General features: G+C 41.8%; 1 protein-coding gene across 7 annotated transcripts in view; it reads left to right on the plus strand.

The window, feature by feature from the left end:
* The window catches only part of HDAC7 (histone deacetylase 7), a 533,886-nt gene that overhangs the window by 420,516 nt on the left and 90,646 nt on the right, over nucleotides 1-22,724 (plus strand). For all 7 annotated transcript variants that reach the window (XR_012750574.1, XM_075337158.1, XM_075337160.1 and 4 more), the window contains one exon: nucleotides 22,272-22,444. Coding sequence is in view for 6 of the 7 variants with exons in the window: in XM_075337155.1 (XP_075193270.1) it covers nucleotides 22,272-22,444 (173 nt within the window). In the remaining variant the exon portion in view is untranslated. The remainder of the gene's footprint in view (nucleotides 1-22,271; nucleotides 22,445-22,724) is intronic.

Genomic DNA, 22,724 nt, shown 5'->3' on the forward strand with positions numbered 1-22,724 from the left:
CCACACATAAATTGAGCCAGGCGGTAAAAGATACTCGATAAGAAAATGCTATATGAGTGTATTGATGCAACGTAATCACTGATCACATAGTTTGGAAAACTTCTATGCTATTCGGACCCCATGGGTGGAATATCATCATGCCCAGAGAAACGACCTATCACCTTAAACAACTCCTATATCAAGAAACAGACTATCAACTGGAAACACTCATGGTAAAATGGAATAGGTACTTGCCAACCCCTCCCCCTCCCCCCTCTTACTTCCCCCCTTATCATATAGCAACTCTTCCTTTTTCTATACCTCTTATTAATAAGTGTTATCATAATCCCCGAGTAGGTTAATGTATACAGTATGTGTTTACTTGTATGGTTGAAAATTAATACAATTGTTTGAAACTAAAAATGACACACACACACACACACACACACACACACACACACACAACCGCGTTATCCTGAAGTGTGTTCTCGTGCTTTAAAAAACCCGGTGGCTATGCTGGCCTCTAGTGGTATGTGTGCAGGTTACGTATTTGGTTGCAGAAATTTCTGCACCATTTCTAGAATCTTTTGGCAGAAAAATGCTGCAGCAAAACATGCATTATTGCTTAGTTTGTGGCGCGTTTTTGCCTTGCGTTTGTGGTACAGATTTTACACATTCATTAGGAAGAATGAAAAACACTGCAAGAATTGAAATGCTGCGGATTTATTTCTGCACTAAATCTGCAAGCCACATTAAGCAATGTGTGCATGACACTTCTGGATTCTCATAGACTTTGCTGGCATCAGGATTCCCTTCAGGTTTTGTGACAAATCTGCACTCCAAAACGCATCGAAAAACCTGATCAAAAACCCCACACAGACCGACGTTGAGAGCACATATTGTTAAGGCTGCATTCACATGCAGAGGTTACGCTGCCGCTGAAATCCACAGCAGCCCTGTGCCCCTGCAATCTTTCCACTCTTTCCCGCCATAATCCTTTTAATCTTGCAAGGAAATGGCTATTTTGCGTGCACGATCATAATCTACAGATTTGCAGATGTAACTGCTGTGTCCCTGCAAGAAACAGGGTTTGTGCAGGGAAACAGTGGAAAGATCACAGGGGCACAGGGCTGAAAACAGAGTATGAATACAGATGTAAAAAAAAAACCACCTAAAAAAATTCTATTAATATTGCCGTGAGCGGTATGTCTAATATGAGTTCTACTTTGAAGGTTAATTATGTTGCTAATCACCTAGTATTTATACTTCAGCTAATGTCCTGCCTTGTCACAAGCTTTGGCGCACGGCTTCCTGTCTGTCAGGAAAGCAAGGACATAGGAATCTTACTTCCTGCCTACTTTCTTCCTTTTAAACATTACTTAGAGTATATAGAATACAGTATGGGAAGGTTGGCGTACTCTACTTGAGGAAAGCTGGGTGATACCCAGTACAACCACCAGTACATTTTCTATGGCTGTCAGTAGAGGAGCTTTCCCAGCAAACCTGCCCAAATACGCAGCGGTAGGCAAAAGATACTGTATATCCATTGCTACAAAGATCTGTCACTCCAATTACTATAAGTGTAAATGCACCTTCTAAATTATGCCTTTCCCATAAAAGAGAAAAACTTATAGAACACTGATTTTTTTATTTTTTTTGCACATAAGTTTTAGGATAGCTCTTGCCTTAATTCTTGAGGTTGCCCTCTGTGACTTGTTCTCCTTCATGTCCCATAACCTTGTACATGAACATTACTAATAAAATCCTCAGGATGTTTGTGACAGAGTTGCACAAGCTGATGTAGTATTTCATAATTTTGGATAAATATGAGTACAAGATACTGGAGTTCTGCCAGCACCAGTGCGTAAAAATGAACCGTGGCAAACATGCTAAGTCTTGTTAGCCCTGTCATATCTCCAAAGGAACTATTAGGAAAAGGTATCCCAAAGGTAGCCTCCTTGTTGAATTGTCTTTACGGGATTACAGACGCCCAACTTCTGTCCTTTTATGTGGAAATGATCTGGTTTCCTAGTCATTTAATTCAAGGCGCACCTTAAACCCCCTCCACCCACAGTCTAAGCTCTTGAGATCCAACGCCCATGACTTTTCTCCTAGCAAATTAACATTTTGTCTCGAGAATGTTTAGACCAAGGAATGGGATAATGAGGAAATACTGTTCTCTGGCTTTTGGCTTCCGTTTTACTATAGCTTGTTCCTTCCAATCTGTTCACAGCAAGTGTTATTTCCTTAGCTGCCTTGCGTTGCGAGTCTATATGCCTATCTGGGCATCAAGTGTTGCTGTAGGACTATGCATTCACTAACACTGCAGTGTGCTCTTTCTAAAGGAGAAGTATAATTCCATTGTTATGGAAGACTGAGTGTTTTTCCTTCATTTTGGGAACAAAACAGGCCATTTTTGTGTATTTAACTCTATACATTTACTATAGTGAAAAATACAATATATGAATCTACAGTGGTGGAATGTGTAGTTGTCCATTCACTATTTTCTCCAGCTAACAGTATCATGAATTGCACTATGTTATCATTCTTTTTTGTTACTGTGAATGAATGTTTATAACCATTGAGCCACTCACTAAACTGTGAACGTGCCCCGAGCTCTGTATTTAGGATCATTGATTCCTAAGATGATAATACACAATTTATACTTTATGGATTGAGGTGTACACAATAGGGAATAATGGTGTATGTAGGATGTAAATTACCGTATGTTACCTTGCTCTGTGGTATGGTATTAACAATAAATGCCTGGAATTAAATGATTACATTGAGAGGGCAGAAAAAGTACATTAGGTCAACCACCGGTAGTTTATACTGCTAACCACAGTACAAACCAAAGTTTTTATACTCTGGTTTCTGCAATTGGAAACTTGCTTTTCTGTAGAAAGACCTTTAGATTCTTTTTAAAGGGTTATCAAAATTACAATATGCTCTTATGATATACATACATATTTATTTCTGCTAATATTAGTAATTTGTAAATGTGCCCTGTTTTGCACATATCGCACACACCAAAGGATGCCATGCCAGTCTCTTTCTACCTTCCAGTTGCGATTTTATATTCCAGTTGATCATGCTCAGGGCAGTTTCTCATCTTGCTCCATTCCAGCACAGCTCTATTCTGCCTCCAGCACTGACATAGTATTTTTTAATTTAGAATTCACACTTTGCTCCTGTACACTGTCTACTTTATCTTCTTTCATCTACATCATTATAACTGATGCATGCTTTTTATCATTGTCAGCTGTTTTCCAGGACTGCAACTCCTTCACAATGGGGCTTTTAGTTAATGGGTAGTGCAGAGCTGAGCTATTTTTGTTGCCTGCTGCTCTGCTCCTGTACAGTACCCTGCCTGTACGGGTACTGGTATGGATACAGATGCACATAGGTACAGGAAGGATGACTGATGCAGGTGGGCACGGCAAGGACCAATAGGTATGGGAAGGCAGGTACAGGTAACACAGAGGGTTAACAGAACCTGACAACTAGCTAGCAGAAAGACTAACTAGAGATATTGCTCAGGCACCTCCCCTAATGGGAGAGTGCCTCTCAGCCACAGGTTGAGAGGCATTTTTGGGAAATGGTGTGTTCTAAGTGCATTCCTGGAGAGCCTGTGTGGCATGCACTGGTCCAGGGGGAGAGGGAAGCAGACTAGGGAAAGGGAGGCAGACTAGCACATGGGTGACTGTGGAGCTGCAGTAGAGGACACAAGCGACTGTGGTGAGTAACTTGAGTATGTGTAGTGCCGGCATTCCTGCAGGGATGCTGACTTAGACGGTTAGTGCCCCACGGGGCAGGTGGATTTAACCTACTCGTTGCCGGGCCGTCGACTGTCGTTGTCACGGGAGGCCTAGCCCAGCTCCATTGCCCCGAGGCGTACAGAAGATTACTGGGAAGGGATGATGGAGGTAGTTGGTTTTCCAGAATCTGACTGGACTGGGAAAGTTTCAAGCTTCCCTGCCCACACAGTGCCCGACAGCACAGTACCATATAGGATCCAGGGCCTTGCTTCAAGCCGGACCCCACATCGGAACCACGGCACCTGCAGATGGGGACAAGAGTACATCTCATGAAACCCCTCGTAGCTTCAAGCCAGGGGATCCACAGACAGGCGTTACAACGAGAAATCCACCGAACACCAAACCGGACTGATCTCTTAAGGGATTCAGGTTTAACGGAGCCCATCATAGCAAGTGACCGGTATTACCTGGGTGAGCGGTATCATACAAAAGTGAGTAAACAACCTGGAAAAGCAGCCATAGACTCTGACTCTTTATTACTCGTACTGCTGCTCCCCGCTGCCATTACTACTCCCCTCATCATCCTCCTGGGGCCCGCTATACCTGTGGAGCACGATACCATCCCTGGATGCTACTACCATCTGCCCCGGAGGACAGTGACCGGAGCGGCAGCCCAATCCCTGGCCGCATACGACAGGTGGCGTCACTACAAACACCTCACAACTACCCCCATCATCCCTCCACAGCCATCTTATGTACGCCTTGGGGCAACGGAGCCGGCCTAGGCCGCCCGTGACAACGAAAGTCAACGGCCCGGCGACGAGTAGGCGCTACAGATGCACAAAGACAACATTAATTGTCACTACTGTTGTCTCAAGTTACTGTGCCTGCAAATATTTTAACAAATAAAGAAAAGTTTTGCAGCAAATATACCACTGTGTATGATTTTATTTTTGGGTAACACTTTTTTATTAGGGGTAATGTGATAGTCTTGCTCACATTGATACGGTACCCAATGTGCTGAAAAGGACTTTGGACATTTGGTAGTTTTTAATATCAGAGTTGTTAGTCCATGGCAAATACAAGTAGTTACTAAAATAGACATGCCACGAAGGTGACAGATCCACTCTTAAGAAGGCCCAGTAGTGTACAAATCTCCTTTATTGCTAAATTGTTGACCTGGAGTGAACACATTCCTTGTAGTACAATATTTATGCCACACCTATTTTCAGCTCTGTGTACGATAATGGCTATCTTTTCTATGCTCGAGCTTACAATAGTGTTTAATCAACGTGCAGACTGAATAGACCGCACTATCAAGCAATGCCCAGGTTCTGCTACGCCTGAGATATCAGACATTGACTACCAACCAAGGTAAATACCAGCCAAGTCCATGTTATTCGCTAGCTCTCTGATCCGCCAGGCTTTCTTCAAACTTAATTGCTTTGGCTGGTGTTATTACCTTTTATACAAGGCCTCATAAAAGGCTATTTCTATTCCAAACACTCCGAGTACATTGCTGACCTTCAGTATCACCACCTATGGCCTGATCCTTCTAAGAAGAGAGCGCATTCCTCAGCCCTCCATTATTTTTACCTTGATATCTTTACACAATCAAGGTGCAGCCTCCAGTGAATCAGAGGCCAAGGTGGGAGGAGATGAGAGCTCACCGGCTCACCCTGCCTAGGAGTTCCCACGGGCCGCACAGAGACCTGGCACTTAACCTAGTATTGTTGGCAGATGTCCCAAGCTGTTTGACAAGCGCAGATGGGTTATATTTATACTGGGCCCTTTTAACATGAAAATGATTAATGGTTTATTTTTATTTTTCTTGTTTAAGGAAAAATGGTGACAAAGCTATGGAGGCTTGCAAAGAAAAATCAGATTGTGTGCGCTAAATCCAGGCAGGGCGCGTGTAATCCAATGGTCAGTGCAGCCATAGAGCCTTATTCATCCGCAGAACACCAACGTATGAAATTGTATCGAGGCTCCCCATTGATATGTCAAATAAATAACTTTTTTTCTTTCTTAAATAGTTAAAACATGAGCACAGGTTCAATAATCATACTATTTTATTTGCATATCTTGGTAGAATGCCAAGAGGACTGCTATCAATGTGCTGTGAACTGTAAAACTAGTCAAGAAGGGAGTAGGGAGCAGCCATAGCTGTCTGAAGGTAGAATTAGCTGTGTCTTGGGGAAATAGGTGGCTCCAGACACAAAAATGTGGCCACAATCACATAAATGTTTTAGCTTTAATGTTTAAAGATTACAAATAATATTTACGATCTATTAATATACTGCTGCTTATATAGTAACGTAGTCTACAGACATACCGTAAATCCTAATCATAGAAATTATTGATGCAACGTTTGCGCTGGCCATAGGGGTTCATGTAAATGGCGAGGATGAAAATATATAAAGGGTGACATTAATGGTGTTAACTCATAGCAGGCCATGGATCATGTATTAGGAAGACATACTATACCTAGAACATTTTTATGTAGTTTTTTTTCAACAAAAGCTACAAGGGGATTGAAAAAGCGGGAGAGGAATGAATCCAATCTTGACCATGGCCTCAAAAACTATATGATAAACCAGGGCTGTGGAGTCGGAGTCGGAGTCGTGGAGTCGGAGTCGGAGTCGGAGCTCATTTTGGTGGAGTCGGAGTCGGAGTCGGAGTCGGTATAAAATGCACCGACTCCGACTCCTAAGATATATAATAAATTGGGGACAGGAGTGCAATGCAGAATGTGCTGAATATTTTACTAAATAACAACATTTAGTATAATGCTTATATTTAAGTGAAAAATTTATTGTAGTACAATGTGAACATCAGACATTTAATTGTTTTTATGATACAATAATCAAGATATTTGGATAGAACATAAAATATTTATTGGAATACAACTTTAGAACACAAAAAAACTAATAAATTGTAAATATGTAATATATATAATATATATATATATATATATATACAGTGTATATACACACACACAAGATATATATGTAATCTACTGTATATTACATAGTGTATTACATATTTACAATTTATTACAGTTTTTTGTGTTCTAAAGTTGTATTCCAATAAATATATTTTATGTTCTATCCAAATATCTTGATTATTGTATCATAAAAATTATTAAATGTCTGATGTTCACATACACATATTCATGTACTACAATAAATTTTTCACCTAACTATAAGCAATATATGTAGGAGTCGGAGTCGGAGCCGGAGTCGGAGTCGGTGCAAGAGAATTTGAGGAGTCGGAGTCGGAGTCGGAGTCGAAGGTTTGGCTTACCGACTCCACAGCCCTGTGATAAACTCCGTTAAAATGGCACATATGCAAGCACACTCTTAGGCCTGCTTCACACGTCCATGCAAAATGACGTTTTGCATGGGTCCATGGTGAAGGTACGTATGTGTGTGTGTATATGTTTTATGTGTGACATCCAGATAGCACACAGACAGCATGAGCTGGTATACTTACCTGTCTCCGGTGCTGCTGCTGCTACTTCCGGACTCGCTCTGAGTGCAGTGAATATGCAATGAGTATAATGAGCGGACCAGAAGGATCAGCCGCGCCGGAGACAGGCAAGTATAAAAATCCTTTTAGTTTTCAGTCACCTGTGGTTTTTACAGTACGTGTCACACAGATCACATCATTGTGCGGTCCGTGTGACACCCACACTGCCGGCAGAAAACGGACATGTCTATGTCAAAACACAGATATGTGCAGGGACCCATTGATTTTAATGGGTCTATGTGTCTCCGGTACATGTGAAAACTGACGCCACACATACTACGTCACACATACTGGAGACTCGGATGTGTAAAGAAGGCCATAAGCAAATTATCACACAACTAGCACTTTATCAAGCACATTGATCATCGGGTCTGTGTTCACTAAGACTATGTGCGTACTTTGCGTCGAGGTAGTTGCAGTTCTAAACGCATCCTGTGGCAGAAATTGTCTTTGTCAAATTTGGTTTTGACCACAAAAACGCTATAAATACGCTTGCGTTTTTACCGCTTTTTAGCCGCGTTTTACCGCGATTTTACATGCTTTTTTCATTGCTTAAAGTCAGATGCGTTTTGAATACAAATACACTACTAAATAGAGTTTAAACCAGGGCTGTGGAGTCGGTAAGCCAAACCTTCGACTCCGACTCCGACTCCGACTCCTCAAATTCTCTTGCACCGACTCCGACTCCGGCTCCGACTCCGACTCCGGCTCCGACTCCGACTCCTACATATATTGCTTATAGTTAGGTGAAAAATTTATTGTAGTACATGAATATGTGTATGTGAACATCAGACATTTAATAATTTTTATGATACAATAATCAAGATATTTGGATAGAACATAAAATATATTTATTGGAATACAACTTTAGAACACAAAAAACTGTAATAAATTGTAAATATGTAATACACTATGTAATATACAGTAGATTACATATATATCTTGTGTGTGTGTATATACACTGTATATATATATATATATATTATATATATTACATATTTACAATTTATTAGTTTTTTTGTGTTCTAAAGTTGTATTCCAATAAATATTTTATGTTCTATCCAAATATCTTGATTATTGTATCATAAAAACAATTAAATGTCTGATGTTCACATTGTACTACAATAAATTTTTCACTTAAATATAAGCATTATACTAAATGTTGTTATTTAGTAAAATATTCAGCACATTCTGCATTGCACTCCTGTCCCCAATTTATTATATATTTTAGGAGTCTGAGTCGGTGCATTTTATACCGACTCCGACTCCGACTCCACCAAAATGAGCTCTGACTCCGACTCCGACTCCACGACTCCGACTCCGACTCCACAGCCCTGGTTTAAACATTAAAACACTTTGTAAAAAACGGAAAAAAATTATGCCAAATATCATAATTAAAATCTTACACAAAATAACTAATTTAATTTTAATTATAACTATATTTTAATATTTATGCATATTTAACCTTAAATGATGGATTTTCATTAATTTAATTGTCGGACACTGTGTGTGTGTGTGTGTGTGTGTGTGTGTGTGTGTGTGTGTGAAGGGACATATTATTCCCATATTATAAAGTAAAAAACGCATGCATTTATTTTGTCAAAAATGCATGTATTCTGCATAAAAAAAACATGTAAAATGCTGGGATTTTGATTTTGGTTGCGTTTTGAATGTTCTCATTGACTTTAATGTTAGCAAAACGCTGCCAAAATGGCAAAAACAATTTCATGCTGCTTCTTTAAACGCTGAGTTTTTGCCAAATTTTCTGCAACTGAATCGCTGCGTTTTTAACAGCATTGTGCGCACAAGAAAGCCCTATTTCCCATAGATTAAAACGCTGCTGCTCAAAAAGCTGCGAAAACACATGAAAAAACGCAGGGTGTGCACATAGCCTTAAACTGATCCGGTTTTAACCTTTTAGGCTATGTGCACACATTAGGTGCTTAGTGCAGATATTTCTGCACCATTTCTGCACCATTTCTGCATCCCTTGGTAGTAAAAATGCAGCAGCAAAACCACATTTTTTCATGTTTGTTTGTTTTGGGGGGTTTTTACGTCTTTTTATTAGTATCCGCAAAATCTGCAGCTAAAACGCTGAAAGAATTGACATCCTTCAGATTTAAAGTGAACCTGTCATCAGAAATTTAGCTATAAAGCTAAAAGTTTCCCCTTCTGCAGCTCCTGGGCTGCATTCTAGGAAGCTTCCTATAGTTTTTGTGGCCCCTTTTATTCCAAAATAAATACTTTACAAACTTGTACCTTTTCGTATGCAAATTTCTTAAATCTTCCATGGGGGCGGGCTGCCTGATGTACGTTGCTGTCCTCCTGCCGATTTACGCCGCCCCCGAACGCTGAATTTCAAACCTCAGGACGCCACCCCTGGGCGTCCATGGTCCCGTGCATGCGCTGTGCTACTGTAGCGGTGCCGTGCACTGCGTGCACGTGTGACTGCTGGTGACGCTTTTGCGCGGGCACCGACTGCTCCGTCCGCTCCTCCCATCTATTTCCTGCTGCTGGCTGAGCAGGATGGGAAGGAGGTGACGTCCGGTCATCTGGCCAGCGAGCGCTTGCGCAGAACGCTGGAGGAAGAGGGGAAAGTGCGGTCATGAGGTTATGGGCGGCACTTGCTGATGACACTCACAGCGCCGCCCATAACCTCGTGCCCGCGCAAAGTGTCACTAGCGGTCACACGTGCACAGAGTGCACGGCACCGCTACAGTAGCACAGCGCATGCGCGGGACCACGGGCGCCCAGGGGCGGCGTCCTGAGGTTTGAAATTCAGCGTTCGGGGGCGGCGTAGATCGGCAGGAGGACAGCAACGTACATCAGGCAGCCCGCCCCCATGGAAGATTTAAGAAATTTGCATACGAAAAGGTACAAGTTTGTAAAGTATTTATTTTGGAATAAAAGGGGCCACAAAAACTATAGGAAGCTTCCTAGAATGCAGCCCAGGAGCTGCAGAGGGGGGAACTTTTAGCTTTATAGCTAAATTTCTGATGACAGGTTCCCTTTAATTCTGCACCAAATCTGCAAGGTGAAAAAAAACGTGTGCAAGGGACTTCAGGATTCTCATTCACTTTGCTGGCATCAGGAAACTCTTTAGGTTTTGTGACATCTGCTATGTGTGCACAGGCCCTTAATTAGTTGCTTGGGGTTCATTGGATGCCAAGCAAGTTTATTTTTGTCATATTTCCACTAGTATGGTAGGTAGGTAACCGTCTATTTCAGTGGCTTCCTATCTCGGGCGCCCCGTCCTTCTCAGAGCATCGCGATACGTGGCCTCTACTGTATGTGCCACAGCGAGGTGCAGCGACTAAGGCTGTGTCCGCACGTTGCCGAATTTCATGCATTTAAGCTGCGTATTGCACCACAGCGTAAATGCATGTGTCCTGCGTCCTCAGCACAATCTATGAAGATTGTGCATAATCCATGCGCACGTTGCGTTTGAGAGCGCAGTGATTTGGATGTCAAAAGTTTGTTCCAAATCGCTGAGTTATAAAAAGCAACATGTCAATTATTCCGTGCGCTTTGGATGCAGCTCCCGCTCTGTCTATGGGAGAGGCAGCATCCCAAGCGCATGAAATCTGCTTTTTTTCTGCAGAAACACTACATCCATTATACAGTGTTTCTGCAGCGATTTGAAGCGCACATGTGCTGTCAAGTCTCTGCAGAAATTTCTGCAGGGACACGACGCAACGTGCGCACATAGCCTAATAGTGGAAGTATTTTGACGCAACTAACTGAAGGTTAATGGTAGGGTGTTCTTGCTGTGTCCCGTCCACTTCAAAACACAGCGATGCAATCCCCTGCACCGCCCTACCATGTGACCCTGTGGGTAGACGGAGCCATGTAACATTAATCACAAAAATAGGGAAAAACTTGGACCTCATTATTTCATCATCGGGTCACTCCCATCATACACATTGAAAACCATGAACATAACTCTTGGGAGTTTTTGTGACCCATAGATAGATAGATACAACAGTATAATTATAACGAATGCTCAGACTGTTTAATAAATTGATTTTATTTATCACAAAATTCTAAAAAACAGTTCATTATATTATAGATACTGAGTAAATATTCAACCACCATAAATTAAATACATAATCCAACCATTGACAAGAGAGAAGTGTGGACACTGTAAAAAGGCCAAAGTGGGAAGGGAACCGGACAGTAGAGCGAACACTGACCCAATCAATAAATGGGCAAAAAGATATATACGTGTTACAACCGTATCTGGAGCACAGGCTCAAGTAAGAATATATAAAAAAAATGGAGCAATCGCCAAGCTGTTCAGCAGAGCAGACACTAGGTGGCGCTCAAGCTCAAAAACCACACCAGTCTGCCCGTACGTTCAGCGAAAAAATGTAACCGAACAATGCTCCAGACTTACCCATATTAAATGTTGTGAAGCTCAGTCACCGGGTCCCCTCCCTTGCCCGACGTACGTTTCGAGGTAGATCTTCTTCTGGGGCCATAAGGGAAGTGAAGAAAGGTGTGTGTTTTTAGGGTGCCATGTAATGAGCGCAAGCGGTGGGTGGTATTCCAAACATGTGATCAAAGCCATCCGACCATTCCAGGAGAAGCGTGGGTGGGAGGAAATCCTCCTGACGTCATTAGATCCGTGCCTCTCCTTTTTAAGGAAGCATCTTCAGGCAGTGTCAGAGTGGGAATGCCCACCGCATGCGCTCCGGGCCGCCATGTTGTTTGTGGGCAAATATGATGGTAAAGCAAGTATAGTGCGATCAGTACATATAGCTCCAAAAAACGGGGGTATATTTATGTATACAAGAGCAAATAGGGACACAAATAAGTACTGTAAAGTAAAATCCCTCAGTAAGGTGGAGATGTAAATTTTCCAACGGTATATCATACATACATTAACCCCAGAGTTCATAGTACCAGTAAATTATATATATATATATATATATATATATATATATATATATATATATATATATATATATATATATTATAATATATAAGTAATTATATACTGTTACAGCCCTCAAACTGCAGAAAATATATTACAAAATAATACATTTCATAAAATACGATAAATCAAATGGGGATATAATCAGTTTCATATTGTCCTACATATTTAGGTTATATTTTTCTTCATGTAACATTGCAGGGGATGCCACACTAGCACTGCATCTCGTTCAAACAACTACGCCGCGGGGTGCTGACAGTCAATCCCCCATCCATTTTATATTGATGGCCTTTTCCTAATGATAAAGCCATTTTTACAGGATTAGAAATTAATGGTCTAACTCCATTGTCAAAACGGCTTAAACTTTCATATTACCAAAAATATCCACAGCAAGAGACGGAAAATATATATTTACTGGCTCTTTTCATTACTTATATAGTAAATGCCTTGTATATAATGTCAGGTAGCCATCTTTGTAACCTACAATGGGATTTAAGTGTGCTTAATTTTGGATAATTTTCCGCGTTTTCGGTTGTCATCCTTAGGTAAAAGCATTCGCTTTCTTCCATTGTGCTGTTATACTCCGCTCTCTTGTGTGGGTTGAGATCCTTCTTGACATGCATTCGATTCAGTAAAAAAAAAAAGAACAGATTCCCATCCCTTTGTTAGGGGGTGAAGGTAAGATTGGGTTACTATGTCTGCTTGCCAGCTAGCCTTCAGATGTGGCTGTGCTGTGCCATATGCTCGCTTCAGATGAAAATGATGTTACCCATAACTCAGAGAAGGCCGGTGTCATGTTTCCGAAGGGTCCAGGTATTTGGTCACAGTATGAATAATCCTTTCTTTGTACTGCGGGTTATCCCGTTACGTTCTGTTACCAAAATCCATGAAAAAAAAAAGAATGTAAACAATAGGTAAATACAGATGATAGAGAATGAAATATGACTCACGATGAGGAGGTCCTTTGTGAGCTTGGTACAAGCTGTTGATTGAGTTTGTGGAAAGCCCCATATAACAGAACAGGACTATGAACGATTAGAGCCGGCTTAGTCATCGTGAGACGGACTGTTTACTAACATTGCGGACATACAAGCCGTCATTTTCCTTATTGGCATTCTCCCATCATTGTCCTGCATTCCCGGTAGATGTTCTTCAGTTTGTAGGATAAAGCACAAGTCTATTAAGACCCGAGAAGATGGTGGATGTTCACTGGCAAACAAATTATGCCATATACCAGAGATCTCCCACCCATCAATTTGCCAGTATCATTTGATCTTCTGTACATACAGGACATAATGGGGTATAAATGTGTTACAGTGGAAATATTAACCCCTAATGATTTGTAGATACAATGGCAGAGTGCACACATCGTTGGCTTCATCGTAATGTAGTGATCAAGGTATAGGATGTTGCAAAACTTCTCAAGCAATTTAAAGGGGGTTAACTCCTCATTGACATCTCTTTATCTGAGAGTCATCACCTCCGGAGATCCCAGGCAAACGGCTCTTTTTGCCAGGAAACATTTCAGCTACATTTCTGTGGTCATTTCAGAGACGATGTAGGATGGCAGCCATACTGTGGTCCCTCTCTCCTCTGTTTCTTTTAAGGGGGTCCTGAATGGGAGATCCCCTCATTCTGTGCCAATGTTATGCCCTAGCAGGACATGGGACAACTCCCTTAGACTATGTGCGCACTAGAAATTGCATTTTTCTTGAGAAAAAAAACGGATCCTATGAAAGAATCCCGCACCCTCGGTAAAAAATGCGATAAAACCGCACCCGCATTTTTGCTGTGTTTTGCCGCAGATTTTCCCATTATCTATGGCAAATACCGCACGTACTTGCGGAAAAGAAGTGACATGCTCATGAATTCCGCAGCGGAAAATCCGCGGATAAATCCGCGAGTCTATAAAAAAAACGCAGTGTGCGCAAAGCATTTTTTAAAACCCATAAGATTTGCTGGGGAATGACTGCAGCAATGTTAGACACATTTTCTGCAGCAAATCCGCGGCAAACTCCACGGCGTGCGCACAGGGCCCTATGGGTTGCTTTGCAAACTCCCTATTTTCTGTGCAAGAGTTGCTATACAAGAGACTACTTCTCTTTGCTGCGCTGACCTGTTTCAGGCCCCTCCTAAAAATGCAACAGATAACACCGAGATCAGGATAAATATTTTCCCCTCAATCTTTGTACAAGGCGAATAGGAAAGATTAAATGTCATTATATGTCGTTGTTGAAGGAAAAGAGGAGACATCGCATAGAAGGCAGGCGGATCAATGTGCTGTATGGATCTGTTCCAGATTACAGCAAATATGCACACGCCGATCCCATCACAGTAGTATCACTAAATATAGATAGAAGATTAATGCCATATGTTCAATCATCCTAAAATTCTTCTGTCACCCCTAACGCCCCCAGAGACACAATGCACCCCTGCCTCGTAGAAAACAGGATATATAAAAACACTTCACCTTGTTTTATTTTTAGCTTGTCATTTCCTCTTTAACGCACCAACATTTCAGTTCTCACTGGAGAATTGAGAGCAGTTATTTGCTGACAATATGAAATTGCATAAACGCGACCAGATGTATCTGCGATATCTACATACCTTGCTCCATGCAGAGGAATAATTACATGTGAGGCACAATGTACCCCAGCGATCACAGAGTAACAGTATCGAGGCTCGGTGGAGCCACAACTGGTTTTCATGGTACTAAAATAGATTGAGATTAGTTTGTTCAAAGTGCACTATTTCTGCAGGGCAGGAGCATTGATAGGGTTGTGGTTAGGCACTTGCTAGCAGGCCGCGCTCCACTCCCTGTCTCGTCTGTTGTTAATCTTGAGATATTCTGCTCTGTGTCTGTAATACCAGCTCCATGTTTGGAAAGGCAGCCATAGACATTAGATCTTTGTAGGCAGATTGTGCACAGCGTAATGTGTAAGTATGGTAGACATCAAGTTTCTTAAAGGGAATCGGTCAGCAGGTTTTTGCTATGTAAGGCCCCCTTCTCACGTCCGTGATAAAAATACACTTTTCACGGTCCGTGGTGTGTGTGCGTGTTCTGTGTGTGTTGTGAGTGTGCTCTCTGTGTGCTATTTGTGATGGCACAAAAGCCTGCTTTACACGTTGCAATTTCAAATACGATATCGTATGCGATTTGCAACGCCCCCATCGTATGTGTGGCACGTTCAATTTGTTGAACGTGTCGCACAAACGATTAACCCCCGTCACACGTACTTACCCGTCCATACGACCTCAATGTGGGCGGCGAACGTCCACTTCCTGGAGTGGGAGGGACGTTCGGCGTCACATCGACGTCACGCGGCAGCCGGCCAATAGAAGCGGAGGGGCGGAGATGAGCGGAACGTAAACATCCCGCCCACCTTCTTCCTTCCGCATTACCGGCCGCAGGACGCAGGTAAGATCTGTTCATCGTTCCCATTGTGTCACACACTGCGATGTGTGCTACCCCGGGTACGATGAACAATCTGACGTTCAATTCATGAGGAATGAACGACATGCGTGCGATGAATGTTTTACCGTTCAATCACAATCGTACGTAGCTGTTACATGCTACAATGTACCTTACGATGCCGGATGTGCGTCACTTACGACGTGACCCCGCCAACACATCGTAAGATTTATTGTAGCGTGTAAAGCGGGCTAAAGACAGCAGGAACTTCTATACTCGCCTGTCTCCGACGTTGCTGCTTCTGTGAATACGCATGAGAATAATGAGCGGGCCAGGAAGCAAGTGACAGCAGCGCCAAAGAGACAGGTGCTGGAGACAGGTAAGTATATAAAATAATTTATTTCAAAGACACGTGTTTTCTCCGATACATGTCAAACTGATGTCACATGGATCACATCAGTGTGTGGTCCGTGTGACACCCATGCTTGCTGCCAGAGAAAAACAGACATGTTGCCATGTGGAACACACTGACACGTGTCTGTGAGAAAACAGGGATGTCTGCGTATGTCCATGTCTCCGGTATGTATGAAAATGGACGTCATACGTACTGGAACCATGGACATGTGAAGTGGGCCTAAACTGAAGTCAGCATGCTGCAAGGGCTAACACAAAATTCAGGGCTGCCTGTCTTGTCACAGTCTGATCTGTTGTTTCTTTGCTATGTTTATTTAAGCAGCTGGACTTATCATTGCTCAGACTACAATATCCACTGCACAGCAGTCTGGCATGCCCCCTCTTCTGATTGACACCTCACTGTCCATTTACAATCTCTATACAGAGCCTGGTGTGGGCGGTACAGCTCTCTGGGCTCTGCTACATGGCTGAATCTAAAAATTCTGATTGTCAGGCTGCACTCAGTAATGATACATAGTTGGACTCCGCACCTCTTTGCCTACATCATGCCGCTGTTCCATGAGGCAGCAAAAATCTGCTGACAGATTCCCTTTAAGGGAAGATGAAGAAATGAAGGCAAGGGCTATCCATTGAGTTTGGCTGTGACTCAAATCATGTGGCCAGAAATCATGTTGCACTGCTCCTACATCACAGCATAGTGGGAGTGTGTTTTCATATATTTTTATTAAAATAAGGTTAACAAAATAACATATCAAATCCACACAATCAAGATATTATTATGCGTAGCATACCATTATTTGAATACATGTGGGGATCTATTGTATGAATAAAACTTTTCATCTGGGGGGGAAAGGTATAGGAAAAGAGAAAGGAGAGGGGAAGGGGAGGTAAAACAATTACTTTATTGGGGATGAAAAAGGGGAGGAGGGTGGAGGCAAGGAAAAACAAGGTGAAGAGGGAGTGGGTAAAAGGAAGAACAATGAACGTAAACAAATCTCAACCATGTTAACAGGCTTCCATTCCAGGAATATAAGCATATTGTCAAGAAAGCATGACTGAAGGTTTGAATAAAAGGATTCATGTTATAAAAAAAGGTTTTTAAATAGTTATAAATATTTATTTATGTAATACCTTGTATAAAACTATTCCAGTGATCCCATCTTCTGTAATAGGAGGCAAAGGCATTGTTAATGGTAGCAAAGTACTTCTCGAAGTTGTTGTGAAGAGAAGTAGTCTCTACGACCCATAGTGGGAGTGTGGTCACAGTCTTTCTGATAATGTCACACTATGCGGCATATATCGATTTATACTTGTAAAATATGTAGAGCGGCCAAAGTTGCCATATAGCCAGGTCCCCATATGGACATATTAGACTGTTGAACCTATTGATATTGACGGGATCGGCTGACATTAGTCTGTATGGAGACCCCCAACATGTGATTGGTGGTGAAGATTGGGATTCAACATGCCAGATTTTCAATCCTTTTGTTCTCTAGAGATAAGCCGTCACCAAAGATGTATGGCAGCTACTCTCTCTTAGAGGACACAGGAGCACTTAGCAGAACAAGTGCTCTCGTGTATGGGAGCAGCAGACTGATGGCCGAATGATCAGCCAAACCATCGCTCCACTAACAGCCATTCAAAGGGTATTTAAGCTAAAAGAGGACTATTTTGTCTACAGCAAGATCAGAGGCTCTTATCATGGGGAACCTCTTGAAAAAGTGTTTTTCTATTCTCTAAAGTTATGGCACATTCCTAGTTTTGCTCCCACCTGATGGGTAAAGTAGATAGAACATTATATCAGCTAAACCTCCGGAACGTCAGGCTGATACATTTATCTGCTCTGATACATTGTAGCAGATTTTCAGAAGAGATTTGTTTTGCGGTTGACGTATTTAGTTTACAGAGGATTATCTTGATTTTACTTTATGAAATAGAATAATTAAGCTTTATTTAAAGACAACCCCTGTAAAGGATTCATCTGGATTTCTACAACTTTTGTAATATCAGCAGGGAATGTGAATTGGGAGCCCACCAGTTTCTATATCTAATGGTCCCTTTGAACTATTTGCGCAGACATTGCATTTCGAAGGTCTGTGAGATAAAGGTTTCTTCAGAGTTGGCTTTGCAATGCTATTGTTATACCAATGAAAAAAAACACTCTGTGTGAACATGGCTTAATATTATTTTCCTCTACTTAATTTACCAATTCTTTGGGACAGGAGGTGCAAGTAAATGTTGAGAAAATCTAAATCTTCTCGTTTTGGTCTTGAAATAATATTTTTGCTTCCTCTTAACAGTTAAGAGTTAAGAGTTTTCTAGGAATAAAAATATTACTTCCTCTTACAAATTGTGCCCAATTGTCATCTGCTAACCCTTTAAAGGCTTGTGCTTCCCAATCTGAGGGTAACCTAAAATAGGGACATACTCTGATTCCAGCAATGTGTAACTTCCTGGGCTTCTTGCTGTAGTTTTATTAAATACCCTATTTTATCTGCTGCAGATTTGCTAGTCTTCTGAATGATAAGCAGTGTAACCCCGCCCACCATCAATGATTGACATCTTTCTGCCTACACTGTGTATAAATACAGAGCTATTAACGGTAGAGAAGCAGAGATTGAAGAGTTCATTAATATTGAGGACTAGTTAGTAGGAGCTTTTCATTGAGAGAACTAGCAGATCTGCAGCAGATAATGCAGTGATTTAAGAAACCAAGCAAGTGACACATCGCTGGAATTGGTGTCCTTACTGCTACTTTATTGTATTCACAGATGGATTGACAGTAAAAACCTGGTGACAGATTACTAAATGTCGCTATCAGTGTAATATATCTATGATTCTGATTAGGGGACATTGCCACGTCACTGGAACTGTGGCATGTAACGTAATTGTGGCCGCTTTCACACTTCCAGATTTCATGGTTCGTGTAGAGCCCACAGTTTCCAAACTAGCTACGGGCCTCCTGACCCAATCTCAACAGTCTCATACGTAGATATTTTGTTGTTAAGTTTGGGTCCAGCCGGCTTGGATATAACTGTTCATACATAGACTGTAAAACTCAGATGTGTGAGATGACGCACTTGTGAGGTAGTGCACATGACCGTGGAGCGCGCACTCCATGGCGGCATCATGTGTTCCATAAACCGGAAGGAGGCGTGATCACAAAGCCAGATCTGATTTGAGCGCACTTTGCGACCGCGCCGTGTACAAATCAGAATTAATTGAACGCTGACACACAGCTTACAGGGACCTTAATGCGGCAGAGCGCCCTGTCACCCTGATCTGTTCAGTGGCAGCAGATGCTGCTGTACTCTATGCATTACTCTCTGATGAATCACATTGCGGAAACGCGTCGGGAGACATGATCTACTGTTCGCCATCTCTGGCTGTACCTGCCAGTAAAGGAGGCCAGAACGTTTAACAGATTTAAGTATTTGGATGGATTATAGACGCCTCATCATCACTAGACGTGGTTGAGTCTGTTCTCCTCAATTCATATTGTATCATCATTGACCAAATGGTGACTGTGTGAAGTGAAATGTTTATCTGGAAGCCATAAGGTGTGTCTGATATCCTCTACATAAATGTTGGTTGTTGCTAGAAATTTAGGGATTTTTCTTTTTATATAGAAACACCTGGACTATGTAATTTACGCTTCACTCCTGTATATTTGCCAAGCATAATGCCGTAACTTGACAGGCGACTATTAGATATATGATGCGGTTATACCAGTACATGTGAACATCTCCGTACTTTTGTCTGGTGTACCCATGAGCAGCAATGGGCACTTTCTTAGGCATCCGATACAGTACTGGTTAAGGCTTCATTGGACTTCACCAGTCGACTTATTTGTATCATTGTTTGCACAGTGTGTTTGTTTTTTTTTTTTCTTCTATTTTAAGGTATACACATCAAAGGTTATATTTTAAGATCTAACATATAGTGGGATAACTTTTTTTTTTTTTTTTTTTTTTTTTTATGGTGGGTTGGACTATCTGTGTCAAAATATCCAGATAAAATTCTGAAGAGTTTGGGTCCAGTTGGCCCAGACAGAATTGTCCAATCATAGACTGTAAAAACTCAGATGTGTGAAATCCAATATTTTAAAAATAAATCACCCATGGGCACATTTATTACACGTGCCTATATGTGGCTATTAATGGGGAATGGAATGTACATCATGAGTCGTCTCCCCGCCTTTGATCCGGGATCAGCATCCCTGCAGATGAGGGCTGAATCATTCAGCCTTCATCTGCCTCTAACAGCCACAAGTGGAGCTGTGCTCTGCCCACTGCTGTTAACCTGTTCAATGCCACTGTCAATCTGAGATAGTAAAATCTTCTGTGTCATTGTTGCATTGTCCTGAGGAAGGGGGCAGAGACCCCTGAAACATGTAAACTTGTTCATGCTTCCTAATAAATGACTTGGAAAATTATCCTTTGGATCGAATGGTGATAAGCGCGGCGCTGATCCCCGACTTCTTTATGAAACTGCAATCTGAGATAGTGGCATTTAACGTGTGCTAAGCTGGGGGGCACGCTCTTCTGAATCATCATTGGTGCATTTGTGACGCGATTTGCAGGACGCTGAGGAGTTATCATGACAGCCAGTGGTCAGCTGATGACCCCTAGGTTTGTCATCTCAGTACTTCTGTGAAACCATCCCATGACTGGCGTTTATAGACTGTGATTACTTCTATATACAGCAATGCTGTGGCATTGTTGTATATAGAACAAGTGATCAGAGTATTGCAGGTTCAAGTGCTCGAAGAGTCTATTAAACCAAAAGCGCAAAAATGAAAAATCAACTGGTCCTTAAGTGGTTTTTTTTTTTTTTGTTTTTTTTTTTTAATACAAAGCCATTGGAAATGGATAACTTACATGAAAGCAAATCACAAAGGGTGAGACTGACCCAACAAAAACTTAATACAAAGAATACTGATTTCCCAATTACGGCAGAATACAGGCCTACTTTGGAGTTGATTTTGAAGTTATTTGGACTTTTTTAAGTTTCTTGCAATAATTCTGTCCTTGTGTTCCTATCACGGAGCAGAAAAATTGAATTCCAAATTTTTGTTTGGGCCTAGCAATAGTTATGATAATCCAGTGTGGGCACGGATGACAGCAGCATTTACAATCCAATGATTGTATGGATGGCGGGTGGGCCCTCGGACACTTCTTCCTTCAGTGACCCGAGGAACCTCTGACTATGACAACCCTTTTAATAGAGGAATGTTAAGAGTCGTGGAATTCAGTGTTCCACATTGGCCACTAAAAGCAGCAGGTTTTGTTTTCGTTGTCTTACTTGATGCAACTTTTTGTTTCTGCAGAAGTATATTAAGACTTCAGTCATTCATGTCTACATGTGCCATATTGCTCCCATATCTATGAATAATGGTAAAGGAGGCTGGGTGGATTATTTGTAGGTTTTCTGCATGGTTGGTTGTCATTTGAGGTTCTAATTGAGCGGTAAATAGGCCAAGATATTTGTCAGACTTGGTGATTGATTATGGAAAGTCCGTTTTAAACCTTCTCTAGAACATGTATTAGTATGCAGAGTCTATTGTCAGAAGCTATAACACGTAACTTTACTCTCATTTCACCCGAAAATAATATCCCATAACTGAACTGGAGACAACCCTGGCTTAATTTTCTTATCCCGCCTTCCTCCCATGCATCGTAAAGCCTGACAATGTGCAGCTCGTTCAGGTTGTATCCGGAATGGTGACACGCCAAAGAAAATATATCCTTGTATAGAACATAAAATCATTCTCAAATGTCAGTGCTTTCGAAGAAGTTGAAATATCAGTCTCTTTTCAAACATGGGATTATACTAAAAATAAGCGTATTTGCATATTCCTGTCACTGTAAATGATGTAATCCATCTTTAATTATAATATAAATTGAAATGATTCAGTTGGTTGTCATCGGAAACTGTAATTAAATTTGTTGGTAAACCCACCTCTAGTAGTTGGAGATATGCCGACATCAGGCACTTGTTCCCAAATTTCTGCCGATAGTTTGCGTGCAGGTACGTGGGGACACGGTGTCTTGTGGAAGTTGGCAGCATCCAACAACCCTATGAGCAACGGAATAGTAATTTTTTTATTTTTTTTTCCTCCATATTTGTGTACAGTACAAGAGCATAAATCACCATAGTAAACTTTGTACAGACTCCGAACAAGCAGGGAATGCTTGGAGATTCCAGATTAATAAGTGATTATTGATTATTTGTTTTGCAGTGGATTTGACTGTTCCCTCAAGCACAGTCCTGACACAGCCTTCCCCTATGGAGTTTCACGTCATCCATCACATTAATCCGCGGCCTGACGCTGCTCTGCTCAACATGAAACCGTCCCAGCAAGCTCTGTTCCCTACCATCACCTCACAGCCGCACATGGAGCACAAGCTCAGGGTAAGTGATATTGTCATCCCGCCATCCAGTCTGTGCATACAGCGTTTACACCCTCAGTCATACATATACGCTCCTGAGCTCCAGCATACCTCTGACAGGGAGCTCTGTCAGTCTGACATATCTCTGACAGACAGCGCCGTCAGTCTGACGCTGCAACATACCTTCGACAGACAGCGCCGTCAGTCTGACGCTGCAACATACCTTCAACAGACAGCGCCGTCAGTCTGACGCTCCAACATACCTCTGACAGATAGTGCCGTCAGTCTGACGCTGCAACATA

This window comes from Anomaloglossus baeobatrachus, chromosome 2 (assembly GCF_048569485.1).
Source record: "Anomaloglossus baeobatrachus isolate aAnoBae1 chromosome 2, aAnoBae1.hap1, whole genome shotgun sequence".
Classification (NCBI taxonomy): Eukaryota; Metazoa; Chordata; class Amphibia; order Anura; family Aromobatidae; genus Anomaloglossus; species Anomaloglossus baeobatrachus.